The sequence below is a fragment of the Petaurus breviceps genome, unplaced genomic scaffold (genome assembly GCF_028583685.1).
Source record: "Petaurus breviceps papuanus isolate PSGF00001 unplaced genomic scaffold, PetGlider_PUasm1.0 37, whole genome shotgun sequence".
Lineage (NCBI taxonomy): Eukaryota > Metazoa > Chordata > Mammalia > Diprotodontia > Petauridae > Petaurus > Petaurus breviceps.
In genome coordinates, this window is record NW_027186296.1 from 109,077,534 (window position 1) to 109,103,132 (window position 25,599).

A 25,599-nucleotide genomic window follows, 5' to 3' on the forward strand; every position below is an offset into this window, starting at 1 on the left:
GAGAGAGAGAGAGAGAGAGAGAGAGAGAGAGAGAGAGAGAGAGAGAGTAGACCTATGATTTCATTAGCACAAATAATTTCCTGGTAAAAAATTCTTTCTGCCAATGCAAGTCTGCACTTTCTCTGAAAAACTTAGTCTCAAGAGAGTTACCTAGCCCTAGGGCACTGTCAGGTTAAGTGATTTGCCCAGTATCACAGACATTTTGTGTCAGAGAAGGGACTTGAACTCAGTTTTGGCTGACTCTGAGGCCAGCTCTTTCTCTACTTCATCAGGGGTGTCAAACTCTCAGCCCTCAGGCCACAAGCAACCAGAAAAACTGTATGAGGCCCAAACCAGATTAAAATGCAATTGGGAAATGTTTAGCAAAATACATAAAAAATACCGTACAACATAGATAATGATTATTTGTTTGTATTTTAAGTCAATATGAGAACTACTGGAAAACATTTCTATTCATGTTTGACAAAACTGCACTGTATCATGTTATCTTTCAAGATATCTATACTTACATAAAATACATCAATAATATCCATGGATATACACAAGCAGCTAGGTGTCACAGTGGATTGAGGCCAAGAGTCAGGAAGCCTTATCTTCCTACATTCAAATCTGACTACCCACACTTACTGACTGCGTGACCCTGAACCAGTCACTTAAGCCTGGTTGCCTCTGTTTTTTCATCTGTAAAATGAGCTGAAAAAGGAAATGGAAAACCACTTCAGGATCTTTGTCAAGTAAACCTTAAATGGAATCCTGAAGGGTCAGATGAGACTGAAATAACTAAACAGCAGATGCACAAGCACTATATAAATCTAAGCTATAATCACTATATAAATGTAAGCTATTGCATTTTCCTCCTGATTTACTAAGCTATACATCCTATTACTTTATATTAGTTTAGTGAGATAAGCATTATTTATTAGTTTAGCTAATGGGGAAGAAAACAATTATCAACATATATGTCTACATACATATATATAAACAATTTATAAAATGGGGTCCATGTATATTTTCCCATTTTATCCTCATCAAAATTCTGTGACAGAGGTAGTACATTATTATTGTCATTTTACTAAGGAGGAAATTAAGGCGCTAAATCCTTTGCCCTTAACCATGAGGTGCTGTTGGTACTGAGGAAAAGTTACCACTGAGGTCAGAAATTGAATATATAACAAATATCCTATGGACTAAAGATAAGAAAGTTAAAAACATAGGAACTCCAGGCAGGTGCTAGAGGACTTAGGTCAAGTCGAAGTTAATGGAGGCCTACTCCCACTGTGGGTAATGCGGGGGAGAAAGCATATGGCATTCTTAAGATTCTCACAAACTAATTCTTGTTTGGTCATGAAGTCTTCCCCTCTCCATAAATATGACAGGTAAAAAAATGACAGGTAAAAAATAAATCGGCTTTCCCCAATTGCTTACAGTATCATCCTTTACACCTAGATCATGTACCCATTTAGACTTAATTTTGGTATACAGTGTTAGATAATGGTCTATGCCCAGTTTCCGTCATACTATATTCCAGTTTTCCTAGAAGTTTTTGTCAAATAGTGAGTTATTATCTCCAAAACTGGGGTCTTTGAGTTTATCAAAGAGTAGATTATTATAGTCATTGACTGCTGAGTCTCGTATACCCAATCGATTCCATTGATCCACTACTCTATTCCTCAGACAGTACCAAGTAGTTTTAATGACTGCTGCTTTATAATAATGATTAAAATCTGATATAGCTAGACCACCTTCCCTAGCATTTCTTTTCATTAATTCCCTTGATATTCTGGACCTTTTGTTCTTCCAAATGAATATTATTACTATTTTTTCTAGTTCTGTAAAATATTTTTTTGGTAAATTGATTGGTATGTCACTAAATATGTAATTTAATTTAGGTAAAATTGTCATTTTTATTATATTAGCTCGACCCAGCCACGAGTAGTTGATGTTTTTCCAATTAGATAGATCTGACTTTATTTGTGTGAAAAGTGTTTTGTAGTTGTGGTCATACAGATCCTGGGTTTGTTTTGGCAGGTAGATTCCCAAATATCTTATAATGTCTACAGTAACTTTAAATGGGATTTCTCTTTCTATCTCTTGCTGTTGGATTTCATTAGAAATATACAGGAATGTTGAGGATTTATGTGGGTTTATTTTATATCCTGCAACTTTACCAAATTTATTTATTGTCTCAAGTAGTTTTTTACTTGATTCTTTAGGATTCTCTGAGTATATCATCATATCATCCACAAAATGATAACTTGGTCTCTTCTTTGCCTAATTTGATTCCTTTGATTTCTTTTTCTTCTCTAATTGCTACTGCTAACATTTCTAGTACCAGATTACACCCTTGTTTCACCCCTGATCTTATTGGAAATGCTTCTACCTTATCCCCATTACATATAATGCTTGCTGATGGCTTTAAATAGATGCTACCTATTATTTTAAGGAAGACTCCATTTATCCCTGTACTTTCTAGTGTGTGTGTGTGTTTTTTAAAGCAATTGGGGTTAAGTAACTTGCTCAAGGTTACACGGCCAGTTATTTCTGGGTGTGGTGCTGAGCGTCTGAGCCCGGGATTCGATCTCCAGGTCGTCCCAACACTGGAACCGGTGCTCTTACTCACTGAGCCACCTGGACGCCCCTTTCTAGTGTTTTTAATAGGAATGGATGCTATAATTTGTCAAAAGCCTTTTCTGCATCTATTGAGATAATCATGTGGTTTCTGCTAGTTTTATGGTTGATGTGATCAATTATGTTAATGGTTTTCCTAATATTAAACCATCCTTGCATTCCTGAAATAAATCCTACCTAATCAAAGTGTATTATTCTTGCGATAAGTTGCTGTAGTCTTGCTAATATTTTATTTAAAATTTTTACATCTATATTCATGAGGGAGATTGGTCTATAATTTTCTTTCTCTGTTTTATCTCTTTCTGATTTAGGTATCTGTACCATATTTGTGTCATAAAAAGAAATTGGCAGACTCCACTAATTTTGCCAAATAGTTTGTAGAGTATTGGAATCAATTATTCTTTAAATGTTTGATAGATTTTACTAGTAAATACATCTGGCCCTGGAGATTTTTTCCTAGGGAATTGACTGATGGCTTGTTCAATTTCTCTTTCTGAGTTGGGGTTATTTAAGTAATTTACTTCCTCTTCAGTTAATCTGGGCATTTTGGGGAAAATTTTTGTAAATATTTTATTATTGTAAATATTGTAACAATAATAATGTAATAATAATATTAATGTAAATATTATATTTTTGTAAATATTCATCCATTTCACTAAGGTTGTCAAATTTATGTGCATATAATTGGGCAAAATAATTCCTAATGATTGTTTTAATTTCCTCTTCATTGGAGGTAGATTCACCCTTTTCATTTTTGATACTCATAATTTGGTTTTCTTCTTTCTTTTTTTATCATATTGGCTAAGGGTCTATCAATTTTATTGGTTTGTTCATAAAACCAGCTCTTAGTTTTATTTATTAATTCAATAGTTTTCTTAATTTCAATTTTATTAATCTCTTCTTTGGTTTTCATTATTTCTAATTTAGTATTTAATTGGGGATTTTCAATTTCTTCTTTTTCTAGGTTTTTCAATTGCATGCCCAATTCATTTACCTCCCTTTTCTCTAATTTATTCATGTATGCACTCAGGGATATAAAACTTCCCCTAAGAATCACTTTTACTGCACCCCCAAAATTTTGGTATGTTGTCTCATTATTGTCATTCTCTTGAATGTAGTTATTGATTGTTTCTATAATTTCTTGTTTGACCCACTCATTCTTTAGCATTAAATTGTTTAGTTTCCAATTAGTTTTTAGTCTGTCTTTCCATGGCCCTTTATTGCACATGATCTGAGAATGATGCATTTAATATTACTGCCTTTCTGCACTGAATTGTGAGGTTTTTATGTCCTAGTACATGGTAAATTTTTGTCTGTGTTCCAGGTACTGCTGAGAAGAAGGTATATTCCTTTTTATCCCCATTCAGTTTTCTCCAGAGATCTATCATACCTACCCTCTCTAAGATTCTATTCACCTCCTTAACTTCTTTCTTGTTTATTTTGAGGTTCAATTTATCAAGCTCATAGAGGGGGAGATTAAGGTCTCCCACTAATATACTTTTGCTATCTATTTCTTCCTCTAACTCCCTTACCTTCTCCTCTAGGAATTTGGATGCTATACCACTTGGTGCATATATGTTAAGCAATGATATTGCTTCATTCTCGATGGTGTGTTTTAGCAGGATATAGTTTCCTTCTTTATCTCTTTTAATTAGATCAATTTTTGCTTTTGCTTTATCTGAGATAAAGATTACAACCCCTGCTTTTTTTTTTACTTTAGCTGAGGCATGATATATTTTACTGCATCCTTTTACCTTTACCCTGTGTGTATCCCTCTGTTTCAGATGTGTTTCTTGTAAACAGCATATTGTAGGATTATGGTTTTTAATCCATTCTGCTATCTGTCTCTGTTTTATGGGAGAGTTCATACCATTCACATTCACAGTTATGATTACTATCTGTCTATTTCCCTCTATCCTATTCCCTCCCCTGTTTATGCTTTTATTTTTCTCCCCTCCTCCCCTCTCCTCCTTAAGAGTTTTCCTTTTGACTGTTGCCTCCCTCAACATTCCCTTCTTATCAGCCCGCTCCCTTTTCCTCCCCTTCCCCCTTACTTCTTCCCTCCCTTCTAACCCTCCCCCCTTTTGATAGCTCTTCCCCCCTCCTACTGCCTGTAGGATATGATAGGTTTTTATACTTAACGTAGTATGTTATTTCTTCTTTGAACCAAGATTGACAGGAGCAGATCTCATGCAAAGCTCCTCTCCCTCCCCTCTTTCCTTCTATTATGATATGTTTTGTGTCTCTTCTAGATAGAGTCCTATGCTTAACTGGTTTTGTTATTCCCTCCTTGCACCAGAACCAATGAGGGAAAAGCTCATATAATGCTCATCTCCCTCCCTTCTTCCCCTCTTTTATTTTGTTTTTATGCCTCTTTGTTTGGCATAATTTACCCTTTTCTGCTTCATTCTTTCCTCTTCTTCCATTGCAGTCCCTTTGTAGCACTTAATAAGGTTTTTTTAATCGTCATTTTGTGTAATTTATACTCATACTCTCTACTTGTCTATAAACAGTTTGCCCTTATTAAATAACAGGGTGTGTGTGTGTGTGTGTGTGTGTGTGTGTGTGTGTGTATTTTCCTTGTTCACCTTTCTATGTCTCTCTTGCATCTTGTAACTGGATGTTGAATTTTCCATTGAGCTTTGGCTTTTTCATGAGGAAGGTGTGAAAATCTGTTATATCATTGAATGACCATCTCCTTTCCTGGAAGAATATGTTCAGTTTTGCTGAGTAGGTGATCCTTGGTTTTAACTCGAGCTCTTTTGCCTTGCAAAAAATTGTATTCCACTCCCTCCGATGTCTTTCAGGATCCTCTGGGATCTCTTTCAGGAGGTGACCAATGGATTCTCTCAATTTCTATTTCACCCTCTGGTTCTAATATCTCAGGGCAGTTTTCCTTGATGAGCTCTTGGAAAATGTTGTCTAGGCTCATTTTTTTGTCATGATTTTCTGGTAGTCCAATGATTCTCAGATTATTTCTTCTGGATTTGTTTTCCAGGTCAGCTATTTGTCCATTGAGATATTTTACCTCTTTTTCTAATTTTTCATTCTTGATGTTTTGTTTGCCTAATTCGTGATTCTTCATAGAGTTATTTGCTTCAATTTGGTTGATTCTAGTTTTTAGAGCTGCTTTCTTCATTGTAATGTTTTTCTAATTTTGCAATTGGGTTTTAAAAGAATTATTCATTTTATCTTCTATCTCTCTAATTTGGTTGTCAAAGTTCCTTTTGAACTCATCTAAGAATGCTTTCTGCGCTTAAGACCATTTCCCTGTTGAGGCTTCAGCTATGGGTGTGGAGTCAACACTGTCTCCCTCTGAATTTGGTTCCTCCCTCTCACAATAGTAGGATTCCAGAGTCTTTGCCTTTGCAGTCTGCTTTTTACCCATTTTGAGGCAGGGTCCTTGCCACATCCTTCCTCTAGGCTTCCCAAGCCTTTACTGTTTAAGGTTTTGCCCTGGGGCAATACTTACTATGTTTTCAGGGTATGGGGGGGAATTGGAGCAGCCAGGGTTCACTCTGCCATCCTGGTCCCTGGAAGTCCAGATAGGAGCTTTTCAAATTTCTAGGTGGTGGATTGGTAGTGAATTAGAATTAGAGAGCATTATAAAATGGAAAATGGATAACTTTGATTGCATGAAATTGAAAAGCTTCTGTATAAACAAAGCCAGGGTAACCAAGATTAAGAGAAAAGTGAGAAATTGGGAAAGAATTTTTACAACCAATGTCTTTGATAAAGGCCTCATTTATAAAATAAACAGAGAACTGAGTCAAATATATAAGAATACAAGTTATTCTGCAACTGATAAATGGTCAAAGGATATGAACAGACAGTTCTCAGGGGAAGAAATTAAAGATATCTATAAGCATATGAAAAAAATGCTCTAAATCACTATTGATTAGAGAAATGCAAATCAAAACAACTCTGAAATACCACATCTCACCAGTCAGATTGGCTAAGATGACAAAACAGGAAAATGACAAATGCTGGAGAGGATGTGGAAAAATTGGAACACTAATACATTTCTGGTGGAGTTGTGAACTGATCCAGCCATCCTGGAGAGAAATCTGGAACTATGCCCAAAGGGCTATAAGTAATTACATGTCCTTTGACCCAGCAATACCATTTCTAGGGTTGTATCCCAAAGAGATAATAGAAGCGGGAGGAAGACCCATAGGTACAAAAATATTTATAGCAGCTCTTTTTGTGGTGGCAAAGAATTGAAAATTAAGGAGATGCCCATCAATTGGGGAATGGCTAAACAAGTTATGGTATATGAATGTAATGGAATACTATTGTGCCATAAGAAATGAAGAGCAGATGGACTTCATATTTACCTGGAGAGGCTTATATAAACTGATGCTGAATGAGAAGAGTAGAGCCAGGAAAAATTTGTACACAATTACAGACACAACGTATGTGTGATGACCAACTTTGATAGACTGGGCTCTTCTCAGAAATGCAGGGCTACAAGTAAACTCCAAAAGACTCATGATGGAGAAAGACGTCCACATTCAGAGAAAGAACTAGAAAGAAGAGAGTTTGAATGCAGATTGAAGCAAATTACCCGCTCTCTTTCTTTTAGATGTTTGGTTTGGTTTCCTCTTTCCCGTTGTTCATTCCATCCTATACAATCCTTCTTTATAACCTGATCAACGTCTAATGTGAAAGTATCTGTGGATCCTATACCTGATTGTATGCTTCTATGGGGGAGAGGGAAGTGAAGAAAATTTGAAACTCAAAGAACTGGGGAACTGAATCTTGTAAACTCAAAGTAAATGAACAAATTAATAAAGGTAAAAAAAAAGGTTCTCCGCAGAGGCAGGCCTGGAAGGGGCCTGATCAACTCGGAGGGCAAGTCGTCCCACCAAACACAAGAGCCACTACCAGGCCTATCGCCAAAGGTCTGGGACTGGAAAGAGAAAGGTAAGAACCAAATACAGGGCCCCTGTCCTGGACAGCAAATACTCCTGGGGCTACCACTTCATAGCCCAGAAATTTAAGGGGAAAAAAAGCCCCTATCATGACCTCCAAAGACCAGGATGACAGAGTGAGCCTCACCTGCTCCAAACCCCTCCTCTGACCCTGAAAACATGGTAACTTTTGCCTCAGGGCAAAACCCTCTACAGTAAAGGCTTGGGATCCTAGAGGAAGGGCGTGGCTAGGGCCCTGCCTCAAAATGGGTAGAAAGCAGACTACAAAGACAAAGACTCTGGAATCCTACTATCCTCAGAGGGAGGAACTAAACTCAGAGGGAGACAATGTGGACTCCACATCCACAGCTGAAACATCAACAGGGAACGGGTCCCAAGCACAGAAAGCTCTCCTAGATGAGATCAAAAGGAACTTTGAAAACCAAATGAGAGAGATAGAAAACAAAATGAATAATTTTCTCAAAACTAAAATAGCAGGATTAGAAAAACATTATAATGAAGAAAACATCTCTCTTAAAAGAAAAGTGTGTGATATGGAAAAGGAGCTCCAAAAATTAACCAAGGAAAATGATTTGCTAAAAACTAGAATCAACCAAATTGAAACAACTCTATGAGGAACCAAGAATTAGTCAAACAAAACAACAAGAATGAAAAATTAGAAAAAGAGGTAAAATACCTCAAAGAAAAAATAACTGACCTGGAAAACAGATCCAGGAGAGATAATCTGAGAATCATAGGCCTACCAGAAAATCATGATGAAAAAATGAGCTTGGACAACATTCTCCAAGAGCTCCTTAAGGAAAACTGCCCTGAGATACTAGAACCTGAGAGTAAAATAGAAATCGAGAGAATCCACCGAACACCTGCTGAAAGAGATCCCAAACGGAAAAGTCCTAGAAATGTTGTGGCCAAACTCCAGAACTACCAGATAAAAGAGAAAATACTTCAAGTGGCCAGAAAGAAATAATTCAAATATCGAGGATCCACAGTGAGGATCGCACAGGATTTGGCAGCCTCTACACTGAAAGATCGTAGGCAGTGGAATACAATTTTCTGGAAGGCAAAAGAGCTCGGGTTACAACCAAGGATCACATACCCAGTGAGACTGAGCATATTCTTCCAGGCAAAGAGATGGTCATTCAATGATATAACAGAGTTCCAGACCTTCTTGATAAAAAAGCCAGAACTCAATGGAAAATTCAACCTCCAATTACGAGATTCCACAGTGACGTAGAAAGGTAAACAAGGACACACACACACACACACACACACACACACACACACACACCCTGCTATTTGATAAGAGCAAACTGGATATAGACAAGTAGAGGGTATGACTATAAAATACACAAAATGACAATTAAAAAAACATCTTATTAAGGGCTACAAAGGGACTGCAATGGAAGAAAGGGAATGAATGAAATAGAAAAGGGTAAATTATGCCACACAAAGAGTCATAAAAACTGTATAGCAGAGGAAAAGAAGGGAGGGATATTAGAATCATATGAGCTTTCCCCTCATTGGTTCTGGTGCAAGGAGGGAATAACAACCAGTTAAGCATAGGACTCTATGGAGAAGAAACGCAAAAAGTATCATTTTAGAAGGAAAGAGGGGAGGGACAGGAGCTTTGCATGAGATTTGTGCCTGTCAATCTTGGTGCAAAGAAGAAATAACATACTTCATTAAGTATAAAAATATCCTACAAGCAGTAGGAGGGGGAAAGGGCTACAAAAGGGGGGGGTGGTTAGTAGGGAGGGAAGAAGTAAGGGGAAAGGGGAGGAAAAGGGAGAGGGGCTGATAAGGGAATACTGAGGGAGGAAGTGGTCAAAAGGAAAACTATTAAGGGGGGAAGGGAGAAGGGGGAAAATATGAACATTAACAGGGGCGGGAATAGGATGGAGGGAAAGAAACAGATAACAATCATAACTGTAAATGTGAATGGAATGAACTCTCCCATAAAATGGAGATGGATAGCAGAATGGATTAGAAATCATAATCCTACAATATGCTGTTTACAAGAAACACATCTGAAACAGAGGGATACACACAGGGTAAAGGTAAAAGGATGCAGTAAAATATATCATGCCTCAGCTAAAGTAAAAAAAGCAGGGGTAGCAATCCTTATCTGAGATAAAGCAAAAGCAAAAACTGACCTAATTAAAAGAGATAAGGAAGGAAACTATATCCTGTTAAAAGGCACCACCGAGAATGAAGCAATATCATTACTTAACATATATGCACCAAGTGGTTTAATGTCCAAATTCCTAGAGGAGAAGGTAAAGGAATTAGAGGAAGAAATAGATAGCAAAACTATACTAGTGGGAGACTTAAATCTCCCCCTCTCTGAACTTGATAAATCTAACCTCAAAATAAACAAGAAAGAAGTTAAGGAGGTGAACAGGATTTTAGAGAGGATAGGTATGATACATCTCTGGAGAAAACTGAATGGGGATAAAAAGGAATATACTTTCTTCTCAGCAGTTCATGGCACATACTCAAAAACTGACCATGTTCTAGGGCATAAAAACCTCACAATTCTATTCAGTAAGGCAGAAATATTAAATGCATCCTTCTCAGATCATGATGCAATAAAAATTATATGCAATAAAGGGTCATAGAAAGACAGACTAAAAACTATTGGAAATTAAACAATTTAATCTTAAAGAATGACTGGGTCAAACAAGAAATTATAGAAACAATCAGTAATTTCATTCAAGAGAATGATAATAATGAGACAACATACCAAAATTTGTGGATGCATTAAAGGCAGTTCTTACGGGAAGTTTTATATCCCTGAGTGTATACATGATTAAATTAGAGAAAAGGGAGGTCAATGAATTGGGCATGCAATTGAAAAACCTAGAAAAGGAACAAATTCAAAATCCCCAATTAAATACTAAATTAGAAATATTGAAAACCAAAGGAGAGACATAAAATTGAAATTAAGAAAACTATTGAATTAATAAATAAAACTAAGAGCTGGTTTTATGAAAAAAAAATAAAATTGATAGACCCTTAGTCAATATGATAAAAAAAGAAAGAAGAAAACCAAATTATGAGTATCAAAAATGAAAAGGGTGAATTTACCTCCAATGAAGAGGAAATCAAAACAATAATTAGGAATTATTTTTCCCAATTGTATGCACATAAATTTGACAATCTTAGGGAAATGGATGAATATTTACAAAAATACAAGTTGCCCAGATTAACTAAAGAGGAAGTAACTTACTTAAATAACCTCAATTCAGAAAGAGAAATTGAGCAAGCCATCAGTGAACTCCCTAGGAAAAAATCTCCAGGGCCAGATGGATTATTAGTGAATTCTATCAAACATTTAAAGAACAATTGATTCCAATACTCTACAAACTATTTGGGAAAATCAGTGAAGAAGGAGTCCTACCAAATTCTTTTTATGACACAAATATGGTACTGATATCTAAATCAGGAAGAGATAAAACAGAGAAAGAAAATTATAAACCAACCTTCCTCATGAATATAGAGGCAAAAATTCTAAATAAAATACTAGCAAAAAGACTACAGCAACTTATCTCAAGAATAATACACTTTGATCAGGTAGGATTTATTCCAGGAATGCAAGGATGGTTTAATATTAGGAAAACCATCAGTATAATTGATCATATTAACAATAAAACTAGCAGAAACCACATGATCATCTCAATAGATGCAGAAAAGCCTTTTGACAAAATACAACATCCATTCCTATTAAAAACATTAGAAAGCATAGCAATAAATGGAGCCTTCCTTAAAATAATAGGTAGCATCTATTTAAAGCCATCAGCAAGTATTATATGTAATGGGGAGAAGGAAGAAGCATTTCCCATAAGATCAGGGGTGAAACAAGGGTGTCCACTATCACACCTCTTATTCAGTCTGGTACTAGAAATGTTAGCAGTAGCAATTAGAGAAGAAAAAGAAATCAAAGGAATCAAATTAGGCAAAGAAGAGACCAAGTTATCATTTTGTGGATGAGATGATGATATACTTAGAGAATCCTAAAGAATCAAGCAAAAAACTACTTGAGACAATAAATACATTTGGCAAAGTTGCAGGATATAAAATAAACCCACATAAATCCCTGGCATTCCTATATATTTCCAATGAAATTCAACAGCAAGAGATAGAAAGAGAAATCCCATTTAAAGTTACTGTAGACATTATAAAATATTTGGGAATCTACCTACCAAAACAAACCCAGGACCTGTATGACCACAACTACAAAACACTTTTCACACAAATAAAGTCAGATCTAACTAATTGGAAAAATATCAATTTCTCGTGGCTGGGTCGAGCTAATATAATAAAAATGACAATTTTACCTAAATTAAATTATATATTTAGTGCCATACCAATCAATTTACCAAAAAACTACTTTATAGAGCTAGAAAAAATAGTAAGAAAATTCATTTGGAAGAATAAATGGTCCAGAATATCAAGGGAATTAATGAAAAGAAATGCTAGGGAAGGTGGACTAGCTTTATCAGATTTCAATCTGTACTATAAAGCAGCAGTCATCAAAACTACTTGGTACTGGCTGAGGAATAGAGTAGTGGATCAATGGAATAGATTAGGTACACGAGATTCAGAAGTCAACGACTATAGTAATCTATTGTTTGACAAACTCCAAGACCTTGGTTTTTGGGATAAGAACTCACTATTTGACAAAAACTGCTGGGAAAACTGGAATATAGTATGGCAGAAACTGGGCATAGACCATTATCTAACACCATATACCAAAATCAAGTCTAAATGGGTTCATGATCTAGGTATAGAGGTTGATACTGTAAGCAGTCTCTTAAAACAAGGAATAGTTTACCTGTCAGACTTGTGGAAAGGGAAAGACTTTATGACTAAACAAGAATTAGAGAACATTATAAAATGTAAAATGGATAATTTTGGCTACATGAAATTGAAAGTCTTCTGTACAAACAAAGCCAATGTAACCAAGATTAAGAGGGAGGTGGGAAATTGGGAAAGAATCTTTACAACCTATGTCTCTGACAAAGGACTCATTTCTAAAATATACAGAGAATTGAGTCAAATTTATAAGAATACAAGTCATTCCCCAAATGATAAATGGTCAAAGGATATGAACAGGCAATTTTCAGAGAAAGAAATTAAAGATATCTATAAGCACATGAAGAAATGCTCTAAATCACTATTGATTAGAGAAATGCAAATCAAAACAACTCTGAGGTACCACATCTCACTTGGCTAAGATGACAAAACAGGAAAATGACAAATGCTAGAGAGGATGTGGGCAAATTGGAACACTAATGCATTGCTGGTGGAGTTGTGAACTGATCCAGCCTTTCTGGAGAGCAATCTGGAATTATGCCCAAAGGGCTATAAATACTTTCATATCCTTTGACCCAGCAATACCACTCCTAGGGTTATATCCCAAAGAGATAATAGAAGCGGGAGGAAGACCCATAGGTACAAAAATATTTATAGCAGCTCTTTTTATGGTGGCAAAGAATTGGAAATTAAGGGGATGCCCATCAATTGGGGAATGGCTGGACAAGTTGTGGTATATGCATGTTATGGAATACTATTGTGCTATAAGAAACAAGGAGCAGATGGACTTCATATTTACCTGGAGAGGCTTATATGAACTGATGCTGAGTGAGAAGAGTAGAACCAGGAGAAATTTGTACACAATTACAGACACAACGTATGTGTGATGACCAATTTGATAGACTGGACTCTTCTTAGCAATGCAGTGATATAAGTCAATCCCAAAAGACTCATGATGGAGAGAAATATGTGCATCCAGAGAAAGAACTAGAAAGAAATGAGTTTATATCCAGGTGGAAGCAAAATACCAGATCTTTTTCCTTTTCTTGTTTGGTTTTATGTCCCCTTTACCATTTTTCATTCCATCTGATACAATCCATCTTTATAACCTGACTAATGTATAATGTGAAAGTATTTACAGATCCTATACTTGACTATATGCCGCCATGGGGGGGAGGGTAGAGAGGGGGACAAAATGTGAAACTCAAGGAATTGTGGAATTGCATCCTGTAAACTAAAAGGAAACAAACAAATTAATTGAAAAAAATAATAAAATAAAAAAAAAAGATTGTCACAACCTAAACAGAGACTATTATAAGAGACTTCTGTATGGAACTGCTCTAAAAATCTCCTATGGGGCAGCTAGGTGGTGCAGTGAACAGAACAGCAGCCCTGGAGCCAGGAGGACCTGAGTTCAATGGGGAGGGAATCTGTGAGAGAATAGACTTTTATGTGCATAGGCTGAGGAAGGAAGGATTTTCCTATATTGTTAAAATAAAGTGTTTTTGAATTAGTGTGTTTTCTGGTTGGTCTTGGAAGAAAACCATTGGTGTTGACCTCAGAGTATATTTCATTCCTTTACTTGGGTCATTAATCCATTTCAGGATGTCCATCAGCATATCTTTTACTTTCTGCCATGTCTGTGGTACTTTTACAGCTTCATTTACTCCATGTGAATCACATCAGTGTATTGCTTTATTCTTGTTTTGTTTCTTAATTGGTTGGGGTTTTCTTTGTTTTAACATTTCATGGATTTTTCTTCTGCTTGGTTTTGCTCTTTGTTGTCTGGAAAGTGAGGAACTTCTAACTCCACCATCTTGATGAAAAAACCCTCCATCCTCCCAACAAGTACCTATGACAGCAGCCCCTCCATTCCAAACAGGTTGCTCAGAGTGGGGTTCCCTACACCCCACTCTCTTTGCAGGATCCTGAAAGGTCCTTCCCACTCCTCAATGCCTAGCTCTAGGATGTCCTTCAGAACCCAGATCAAAACCTAACTCTCCCAGAAGGAAGCCTTACGTTATCCCTCCCCAAATATTATATTTCTTGCTAATTCCAAATTCCTTCATCACTGAAATCTTTAATTTATAATCCATTTTGTCTTTCCTTACACATTCCTGATAATTATTCTCTTCCCTTACATTTGCCTCCTTCTTTCTGTTGCGTTCAGAATTCCATTAGAGCTAGGGTGCTATCTTCTAATTCTTCTGTCTGCCCATATATTGCTCTGAGCACACTACAATTAATATGTGATTTTTTACTGCTCTAGGTTTCTGAATGTGTCAGACTCTAATACAGAAGCCATTCCATGTACAAGACCTGAGATTCAGACTTGCCGCCCACACTGTACCTGCTCCATTTTCATCAGGAAACAGTCGATGAAGTCCCAAGGATCACTGGTGTCCAGTGTCTGTTGGTGTTCCTTCACTTCTTCCAAAATAAATTCATTGAGTAAATGAGAAATTTTAATGACTTCGTGATGAGATCCAGGGAGATAATGTACTAGAGATGGAAAAGAATTGTAGACCTAAAAAGCAGAATTTTATATCATACTTTATTATTAAGAGAAAATAATTCTCTACTCTAATATTTGGCTAATGTTCAGAAGAGGTCTGAATAAGGGTGCAAAATAGTGACATTTCTCATTATTTCCTATACAAACCCCACAAAAATACTTTAGTATTATGTTTCTTGGTTGCTTGAGCCTTTGTTGGCCTTAATTCTAGTTCTTGCTTCCTACAGAAAAGGTCTCATCCTTTCTCATTTTGAGGCCTTCTAAGACCTCTGCCTAACTCCTTCCATTGGGACAGCTAGCTCATCTGCTAACCCAATCCAAACCCAGGTGCTCAAGGGAAAAGTTAGCTTCTCTATGGCAACATGAATTTTAACATTCATTCCCTGTGACCAGTCAGTTAACAACTCCAGGGAGGTGTCTTATAATGTCCTTTAAATCAGGCCATATGGTGGTGACCTTCTTTGCCTTTAGTCCCTGTCAATGAAAAAGAAAATGTGACTCTATCCTAGTGTGGATAGCTCTACCTCCCAAAGGATTACATGAAGAACTCTAACCTAGTTCCTTACAATAATTTATTTGAAGTAGTGAAAAAAAATGCTGATCTCCAAAAGGAGAGAACTTTGTCCTCACCTGAATCCACGGGGAACTTAAGATCTTGCTGTTTTCATCTAAAAGCTTCATTAAATATAGAAGTTTCTGGTCTTTATATTCAAAATGTTTCTGGAAAATGATAGAGCAGATTACATTGCAAGGAGCACACCCAAGGATGAATGTGGGGTCACATGGTAATCCTAAAGGGGAGAGAGAGAGAGAGAGAGAGAGAGAGGGAGAGAGAGAGAGAGAGAGAGAGAGAGAGAGAGAGAGAGAGAGAGGCTTTAATGTTGTCATTGTGATTAAAAGGAAGGTTTGCCTGCCTGAGGTAGGACCTGACTCTCCTGTAGCTGACATTCTGGCTGACATTTATTTGACACAACCAGGTTGAAAATAAACCACCCTCTAAGAAGCCTCTCATTTGATCCACATAAGAATCCTAAGAGCAAATAGAACAATTCCAATATTATACATGAGGTTACTGAAGCTCAAGTAAATTAGCTGATTTTGCCACAACTAGTAGTGATCAAGAAGTGGAATGCAATCCACATTCTCTCCTGGCCCCAAATGCAGGGCTCTTCCTATCATTCCATATCACTTCCCTTCTCTAAATCCCTATTCCTCACCTCATTCTGACAAGCTTTTGCTTTCAGACTTCTTCATGTCTATTTTAAAATTGTATTTCATTTGATTTCCATTAGTAATCCTAGAATGAGAGTTGCAGGCACTGGGCTGGAAGCCGTGCTATTCCAAATGCTCTTAGGTTCAGGGTCGTGGGCTGCCCAAGGAGTGAAGTCAAGGTGGCAATGGCAGCTTACTTTCACTGGAGTATAGTGCCTCTTGTCTCTCCCTCAGGGTGCCCCACTACTTTAGCCAGGCTGGCCCAATCAGCCTTAACAATAAAACTGGCTGGTCATTGGTGGTGACTTCCAGCCCCTTTTCCCACAGGAGTTGCTTCCCCAGATAGGAGCTGTGAGGGCTGAACTAGGGCCAATTGTCTGGAGATTGCTTCCATTCCTATGGCCCTTGTACTTATCCACCTGTTGGTGGAAGCTGATCAACAGTTGTTGCCAGTGCTGATGAGAAACATGGGCCCCTTCTCCTCAAAGGTTTATCCTTTCAATGAGAACTGTAGAGATTGACCTAGTAGTGATTTGGAGGTAGGGAGGACACTGTTATTCCCAAGGTCTTGGCCTCAAAGACCTGGGCTGTCTCCATCAGGGTCAGAGGGGAGATGAGTGTCAGGTGGACGTTATTTGACCAGCCTGGATCAGGTGTTCCTGCTCCCTAAACTACTTTGAACTCATTTTGTAACTATTTTTCAATGTAGGTGACTCTGAGAGCAGTTCCTAGGCTGCATCTCCAAAAGGGAGTGGCTGTGGTCGCTGGAATGAAACTACTGTTGTTCCCCAGACCCTTGGATTTGGAGGTCCTGGGTTGTCTCCATCAGGATCAGAGGGGAGATGATTACATTAAAGAGGGCCAAGGACAGAGTCTTAGAGATATACACACTTTGGTGACTGAAGGTGGATAGTGATCCTGAAAAAGAATACTGAGAATCAATAATCAGTCAGGAAGAACCAGTAGAGAAAAGCATCATGGAGGAAACTGAGGAGAGAGTATCAATCCACCAACTCACCAGCAGTTACTGAGCTCTTACTGGGCTCTGGACTAAGCACCAGGGGAACACAGACAAAAGTGAAACAGTCCCTGCCCTCAGAGAGCTTACATTATAAAAGGGGAGACAACATCTACACAGAGTATGGCAAAAGCTCCAGATTCCACAGTGGTGTGGGAATGCTGCTCTCATTTTATTCCTGTATTATACCTGGTGAAATATTCTGGAGTAGGAGAGCTCATATAGCTAAATAGGGGCAATGTCTGACAGTACCCTAGTACTACCCAATTCCTGCCAACCAGCCCCCCCCACACACACACACTTACACACACACAAACACATAGGCTTTGCTTTTTATGGTTTAAAAATCAGTTATCCCATGGAATTTATGGCATCTCCTTGTCTATTTATGTCCTCCTACAGTGCCCTGTGGTCCTGTCTAAGTCTCAGATTTCACAGAAAGAAGCAAACCCCTCTGCTAGACAACTTAGATCAGGGAGGAGGATGAAACATGAAGAGAAAGAGCTTCCAAGAGATGCTACTGGACTTCCGGGAACCAAGATGGTGGAGTAAGTAGTAAGTCACTCTCACTCTCCCTTACTGACCTCTAAACCCCAGAAAATGTTGCCCCAGTAAGAGCCCTGGAAGTGCTGTGCCAGCAGAAAGACAGGGGGCAGCCGTCTCCTAACCCAGGAGCCTTGGGGGATTAACAGGAAAGGTCCCTCTCACTCTGGTAGAAAGTAAACGGGAAAGAAAAAGAAACGTGTTATTCAATAAGGGCAAATTGTTTACATTCCTACACGGGAAGATCATACTTACAATTCTTGAGAACTGCATCTTTATTATGACATTTAGAAGGGGTATACATAGACAGAAAGAGTGAGAATAAATTGAGTTTGATGTGATAATAAACAAATCTAATTAGTGGTGAAAAAGGATTGTATTGACAGAAGAGGAAAGGAGGAGTTGAAAAGAGGTAAATTACATCACATGAAGAGGTGCAAAAGACCCATTACAGCAGAGGGAAAGAAAGGAGAAAGATGAGCAATGTTTGAACCCTACTCTTATCGGATTTGGCCCAAACAGGGACTAATGTACTCAGTGAAGTATAGAAATCTAACTTACCTTATAGGAAGTAGGAGGGGAAATGGGAAAGAAAAGGGAGGGGGCTGACAGAAGGGAGAAGAATAGCTTGAGGGAGGTGATGGTCAAAAACCAAGAGATACTGCTGAACCAGCTCAATGCTTTCCTAGCAAAGTTTCCAGCCCTGCTTCCCTTTCTTCAGCTGGTCAGCAAAATGTCAAGAAAATCCTTGACTCCCCAAGATGATCCTAAAGTAAAGCCTTCTCTCCCTATTGTTGACCAAAGGTAACAAAGGTTCTTGTGAGCTCTACTCCATCTGAAAAGGAATGAAAATGGAAAGTCATCCCCCTAAATGTTCCTCCCCACCCTGCCTCCTCACAAGGCTAGCATGAACTCATCAGCAGAGCTGCACTGCCTCTCATCTGTTCTCTCAGCTGTCCTGACCCTTCAGGGCTTCTAGGAATGACCACACCCTCAGGGCCATATCCCCAGGATGGGCCCCAAAGCGCAAACATGGTGGTTTCAGACTACAGAAAATTCCTTGGGCCAGCCTCAGTCTGCATAAGTTACCAGGGACAGGATGGATTTTTCCAAGCTCATAGTAACAAAGTAAGAAACACCAACCTTTTGTTTTTCTTAATTCCTCCACAAGGTTCTTTGCCTCTTCTTGAACTCGCTCTTCAATGCTCCTCTTCCCCATCCCCAAATTCCTCAGGGTCATGAGGGAGAAGCGGCGGATTTCCTTCCATCTCTCTCCATTGCTCATACCAAGTCCTACAACAGGGAGCCAGAAGAATAGAAACCTTAAATACCAAAGTTCCTTACAGCCCATGTCAAAAAGTCCATGCCCAGGGGCCCTTGACCCACACCCCTTGTTCTAGGAGAATGGAGTCAACTGGGGGGATGTCAGTTTGCTTTCTCTTTGTCCTCTGTCAGTACTGTTTCCTGTCCGATCCCATACACTGTTCTCCCTTCAGCACAGTCACAAACACATTAGGTGGCCCTACACCTACTCCTGGGTGGGTGGAAATGAAGTGACCACAAAGAGGGATGCCAGAATAAACTTCACTTCACATATTTTTGAGACCCTGAGTGGTTGTAGAATAAGTTTTTTTGTACCTACGTGTCTTTTGACCCAAGGAAAAGAAAGGATTACGATGTATTTTCTGGCTATATTGGAGTCCTGGTCTCCCTATTTGACACAGATACCAAAGGGTGAGATTCTCTGTTTCTTGTCTTTTTGTGAGTTACTAGGTGGTGCAGCAGATAGAGTACTGGGCCTGGAGTCAGGTAGACTCATCTTCACGAGTTTAAATCCAACCTCAAACATTTACTATGTATGTCACCCTGGGTAAGTCACTTAACCCCGTTTTCCTCAGTTCTTCATCGGGAAAAGGAAATGACTACTGACTTCAGTGTCTTTACCAAGAAAACTCCAAATGGGGTCACAGAGAGTTGCACATAACTGAAATAAGTGAGCCACAAGATGAACCCTCAATAATCATAGAACGTGAGATAAACTCACTAGCAGTCCCTGTGTCAGACATCTTTTCTGAGCTTTCTTTTTTTTTTCCTAAATAAAGGTATTATGTAGAATTGTTGTTCATGGGGAAATGAATGTTCAGTCAAAACTAAATTTATCAAGTATACAAAGAATTGTAGTTAATTTTGGGGCACACACATGATACAGATGCTAAAGTTTAATTGTCATGTCCTTCTTTCCTTGAATACATCACACCTTCCTACATTCAGATATAACCTTCTGATTCCAATATAGGATGAGGACTTCACCCAACTACCCTCATATTGGGAACTATACTTTTGCCTGTAATCCTGTTTTCATAGGACCTTTATCAGGATCAAATCCTTCACCCTCTGCTTCAAGATCCTTCATAAGGAAACTCTGGAAAAAGAAAGTGAAGGGTATTCCTGCTAATTAATAGTGGCTTCACTAAATACCTCTCTGAAAAAGTAGAAGCTAACACAGTGAGGCCTCCTAGGATCTGCGGCAAAGTTGAGATCCCCAGCACAGGTCTTCTGCTCTCTGCTCATTCTGCTAATCAGTGTGCTCATTGATGCCAATCTCACAAATGGCATTCACTAACACAGACTCCTGATCCCACAACCCAAGGAACTGTGCAGCTTAAGGACCTCCTGCTTTGCCTCAGAACCTTTCCCCCCCAAAAGAAACAGGAGCAAGTCCCCTTCATCACAGGTGAAGAGCTGAAGAAAGGGCTTTGCCAAATTTTGCTTCAGAAAATTTAAACTTTTGTCTTTGTTCTGTATCTGATTCCATTGAATCATAGACTGTTATAATTAAGGGATCTATGAAATTGTCCAGTGCTCTCTTCCATTTTATACATGATGAATCTGAGAAAGATTAAGTGACTCACCTAAAGTCAGGAATTGTTAAGTCTCAGACTAAGCCTAAGACTCAGGAATCCTGAACAAAATTCTGGATTCTTGCCACCCAGGTCATGAAATGAAGTGAAAATAACAGGACAATCACTACCCTTCATACTCCCATATCTTTACTTCCTGTAGACATCTCAAAATCAGTACATCCACAACTGAATTCACTGTCTTCCTCATCCAAAACTCCCCTTCTGTCCCCTACTTTTGCTGAGGGAACTAGCCCCTTTTCCAGTTACTCAGGGTCACAACCTCAGTAGAGTCCTTGATCCCTAACTCTTCCCTCACCCTCACATCTAATTAGCTACCTAATCATTCTTATCTTTACATGGGCTTTCTTTTTTGAGAGGGAGGGGAGGCAATATCAGCTAAGTGACTTGCCCAGGGTGTCAGGTGTCTGAGGCCAGAACTAAACTCAGATCCTTCTAACTCCAGGACCAGTGTTCTATCCACTGAGTCACCTAGATGCCCTATATCAGTTTTCACAATTGATCCCACGCCTTCATCACTGTTTTCCCAGGAATACTGCAATATTTCTGCCTCCAGTCTATTCTCTCCAATTCACCCTTAACCTACCTACCAGAGGGACTGGACTGATGAGCCACAGTCAGACCCACTGTGCCTTGACCCTGACATAGTGATGTCATTTTGGTCTTCTTCCAGCACGAAAGATTACAACCAAAGTGATTTTTCTCAAGTGATAAAATGACCATATCATTCTTGTTCCAAACAAACTCTGTGGTCCTGTATTACTTTCAGGATCAATGACATAAACTCCTCTTTAGGGCTTCACAATCTGGCCCCAACCTACCCTTTCAACGTTACTGCACGTAATTCCCCTCCAAGCACATGATGGTGAACAGGACTGCTCCTCCTCCATTGTGCTCCTTCCTGGTATCATACCCCATCCTGGCCTCAGTCTGCCAGGATTCTGAGCTCAGCTCAAGGGCCACCTTGTAGACTGAGGGCTTGGCTGATCCCCACAGCTGCCTGTGTGTGTGTGTGTGTGTGTCTATAATGTGAATATATTTCTACATAAATATATGAATAATATATATGTATATATCCATGTATATCCATATATGTATGCATACATGTATATATTTATGTAAATGTACATGTCTCTTCCCCACCCCATCCAACTGTAAACTCCTTGAGGGCACTGACTACAGTCGAGGTGGTCTTTGCATCTCCCAACACCAACCCCAGTGCTTGGCACATGATAGGTGTAAGTCTTCCTCCATCTCATTCCCCTCTGCAAACTATACCCCAGATCCTCCCACATGGCACTCCATTTTCCATTTCTGTACCTTCACACTGGCTCTGTTCTTACCCTTTCCCTTCCCCATGACTTTAATGCTCTCCTTCCTCTTAGTTTCTTTAGGCTCCTTTAATACTCAGCTCAGATCCCACCTTTAATACAAGGCCATTCTTGGCTTCCATGGGCTGCCATGTCTAATGCTGATTTACATCAGGCCTAAAGTCCATTAAGATATCCCAGATCTTTTTATAGATAAATTGTTGTCTAATAACCAAAGCAGCTAGGTGGCACAATGGATAGAACACTGGGCCTGTAGGCAAAAATCTGAGTTCAAGACTAGCCTTAGATACTTACTAGCTGAGCTAGTCACTAACACTCTTTTTGCCTCCATTACATCACCTGAAAAATGAAGACTAAAAATAGCACCCAGCTACTGGACTTGTTGCAAAGACCAAATGAGATAATATTTATAAAGCACTTAGCAAAGAAGCTGACACATAATAGGTACTATATTTGTTAGCCGTTATTGTTGGCTCATTCATTCATTTCCTACCTGGATTTACTCAAATGTCCCTACTACAAGTATTCTACTTTTTGCTATAGTAGAGAAATGGGATTGCCTTCCAGTCACGTTATCAGGAGTGGCAATGAAAAAAGTTATCAAGGACTTTTAAGCTAGGCTGTAGATTATAGAATGTCATGAGAGAGGGATTTTTGCCCTGATTTTAGCTCCAGTAGTCTAAGCAAGGTGACCTATTCCAGAAGTAGCCAGATTATTTTAATTTTTAAGAATATTTAAAAAAATATAGATACCTTTTCTTCATATGGATTCTGATCCACATTGGCTATACTACATCTTGCATAGTCTTCAAAGGCTCAACATTTTGCATAATCATTATCCTTGCATAATGAAATAATTTTGATTTACCTGTTACTGGTGGCAGATAGCAAATCCCTGACTACCAGCTTCATTTCATCCATTTTGTGGCAAATTTTCTAACCTTGTACATCTATTGCATGCCATTCAGCCTTTTCTGCTATGCCCAACAAGAGATAAATGGCAAGAAAAATGATTCAGTGTCCTCCACAGTATGGGGTCTTGCCTCAGTTATTTACTTACTTTCTACTCTTAAGAGAGGTTGATTTGTGAACACTTAGAAAGGGTGGTGACTAAGAGTCAGCATGCAGTCATCAAGAATAGGTCTTGCTAGCCTAATCTAATTTCTTTTTTTTTTTTTGCAGTATTATCAGACCTATAGGCAACGCCTTGATGTACCAGATACAGATTTCAGCAAGGCATCTGAGAATACCTCTTATGACATATTCATAGAGAAGATGTAGAAGACATTGGTCAAATTGCCAGGAGGCGTGTTCCTAGACTATAAAAACTTGCAGTTATTGTCTAGTAGGAGAACACTAATGTAAGGTGCTAGACTGCTAAGCTCTGGGTCTCTCAACGGCAAGGAGAAAATTGCGTCCAACTGGAAAATGAAGTAGAGTAATGGATTTTTGAAGGTCAAAGTCACACCTAAGGGGCGAATGATGACAGCAAACTATAAAGGCTAGATAGAGAGGAGAATTAGATCTCCCTTCTCCATCCAGGACTCTTCTACCCCACAATCGTTCTCTTTCTCTCTTTCCTTCTCTCTTTCTTTGGTTCTTTCCTCTCTTCCATTCTTCATCTCTTTCTGCTTTTCTTCCTTCCTTTCTCTTTCTCTTCCTTCCTTTCTTCTTTCTTTTCTCTTTCTACCCTTTTTTCTTTCTTTCCTTTTCTCTCTCTTTCTCTTTCTCTCTCTCTCCTTTCTGTCTCTCCCTTTCTCTCTCTCTGTCTGTATCTCTGTCTCTCTCTCTTTTTGTTTTTCCCTTAGTCTCTTTCTTCCAACTCTAACTGGCTATAACATGAAGCTATGTAACTGCTGCCCTAGAGAAAAGACAAATGACTTCCATACCATTCATTACATCCTCCTCAACATGCCACTGCTTTGGGGGCTTTGGTTTGAAAGTGGATCTATTTGCACTCATTTCTTGGAATACTATTCTTTTACCTCTTCTTATCTTTCTCTTCTTTCTCTTTGCCAAGTAGAAACTTACCAAATCCATTGCGAATAACTTCAAATATTGGCATATGTCCTCTGTCAGCAAACTTGTCCCCATGGTCAATCAGAGCTTCTTTCACTGCCTTGTAGCCATGTAACACGACAACACGCTTAACACCCAAATGCAGAGTAAACACAGGGCCATACTCTTTTGCTAGCTGTGAAAACAGATGAGGGCAGTAGTGAGAGGGTCATCATTGAATCAGGTGATAAACAGCTTGGATTATTGTTGTTGACCTTATTGGAGAAGTTCTCAATCCATTATCAGCTCCTTAAACACATTTCTTATATTTATTATAGAGAGGATAATGGAACCCATCAACCCAACCCAAGCCCCAGATGGCTCAAAAGACTAAAAGTTCATTCTGTGCCATGAGCTAGCAGTCAGAAGACCGGCTAATGAGACACAATTAATGATTTTTGTGTGCAAATATCCCCAAACTTCTTGAGAGGCTGAGCTTATCTTACATAGCTACATGCCACAGTAGATACAGCACTAGACCTGGAATCAAGGAAACCTTATTCAAAATCCAGTTTCAGATTTTTTATAGCTAGGAGACCTCAGGCAAGTCACTTAGCCTCTGTCTGCCTCAGTTTCCCCATCTGTAAAATGAGGATAATAATAATATCTAACTCTCAGGATTCTTGTGAGAATGATAAGACAATATTTGTAAAACATTTGGCAAACCTTAAATCATTATATAAATGCTATTATTACCATCATCATCATTATTCATCTAAAGCTTTGAAAATAAGAGTTGGGAATAGGGACAATGCTGTCAGTGAAATTCTGGAGCATGAAAGAGACCCCATTCCAATGGAAATACTACAAATCAGTATCATTGGATCATAGGTATAGATCAATAAGGGACCTAGAGATCATTTAAACCAGAGGTTTTTAACTCTTTTTTTCTGTTGTGGACTTTTAATATTCTGGTGAAGCATATGGACTACTCTGAATGATACTTTTAGAATAAAATACATAGCACAACAAAGGAAACCACTTCTATTACAAGACAATAGATGTCATTTTCCCCATCTAGGGTCACAGAACCACCAAAATATATCTACAGACTGACAGGGAGTTCATGGTCCCAATATTAAGAACTATTCTTCTAAACCAATCATAATTTTATGGATGAGGAAACTGAGGCCCCAAAGATCAGGGTATGCCTGGGAAGGTTGTAGCAAAGATATCAGTTTTGCAATCAGCCAGATCAAAATGAGAAGGTAATTTTGTTTTCACATGTTAACCTCACCTGAACTTTTCTCACAACCTGGTGAGGCATATAGGACATTTATTGATAATGCCTTCATACAGACATAGGAAACTGAGGTTCAGAGAGGTCATCATGACTTGCTCAAGGCACAAAGCTAGTACATGTCAGAATCAGGACTTGGACCCAGGTCTTTCTAATTCCAACTTCATTGCCTTTTATGCCACACTAGATTATCTTTCAAAGACTTTAAGGTCTAAGTTCAGAACTTGCTGGTTCTGAGGCTGGGCTTGCTTTCGGCCAGGAACACTTAAGATAACATGCAAGGAATGGGGCTGCACACAGAGATTTCCTTAGTGCTCCTGTGAAGGAATGTGCAAGGAAAACATTCTCCACTCTGATCCAACAAAGGCTGGAGGTCCCTACCTC

General features: G+C 38.6%; 1 protein-coding gene across 4 annotated transcripts in view; it reads right to left on the reverse strand.

Moving 5' to 3' along the window:
- The window catches only part of LOC138168697 (cytochrome P450 2C19-like), a 35,947-nt gene that overhangs the window by 9,836 nt on the left and 512 nt on the right, over positions 1 to 25,599 (reverse strand). The window contains exons 2-5 of one of the 4 annotated variants that reach the window (XM_069097588.1): positions 23,949 to 24,132; positions 18,809 to 18,958; positions 15,523 to 15,683; positions 14,728 to 14,904 (exon numbers count right to left, since the gene is read on the reverse strand). In XM_069097588.1, the coding sequence (XP_068953689.1) occupies positions 14,728 to 14,904; positions 15,523 to 15,683; positions 18,809 to 18,958; positions 23,949 to 24,132 (672 nt within the window). The remainder of the gene's footprint in view (positions 1 to 14,727; positions 14,905 to 15,522; positions 15,684 to 18,808; positions 18,959 to 23,948; positions 24,133 to 25,599) is intronic. The other 3 variants (XM_069097586.1, XM_069097587.1, XM_069097589.1) reach the window with 3 other exon arrangements.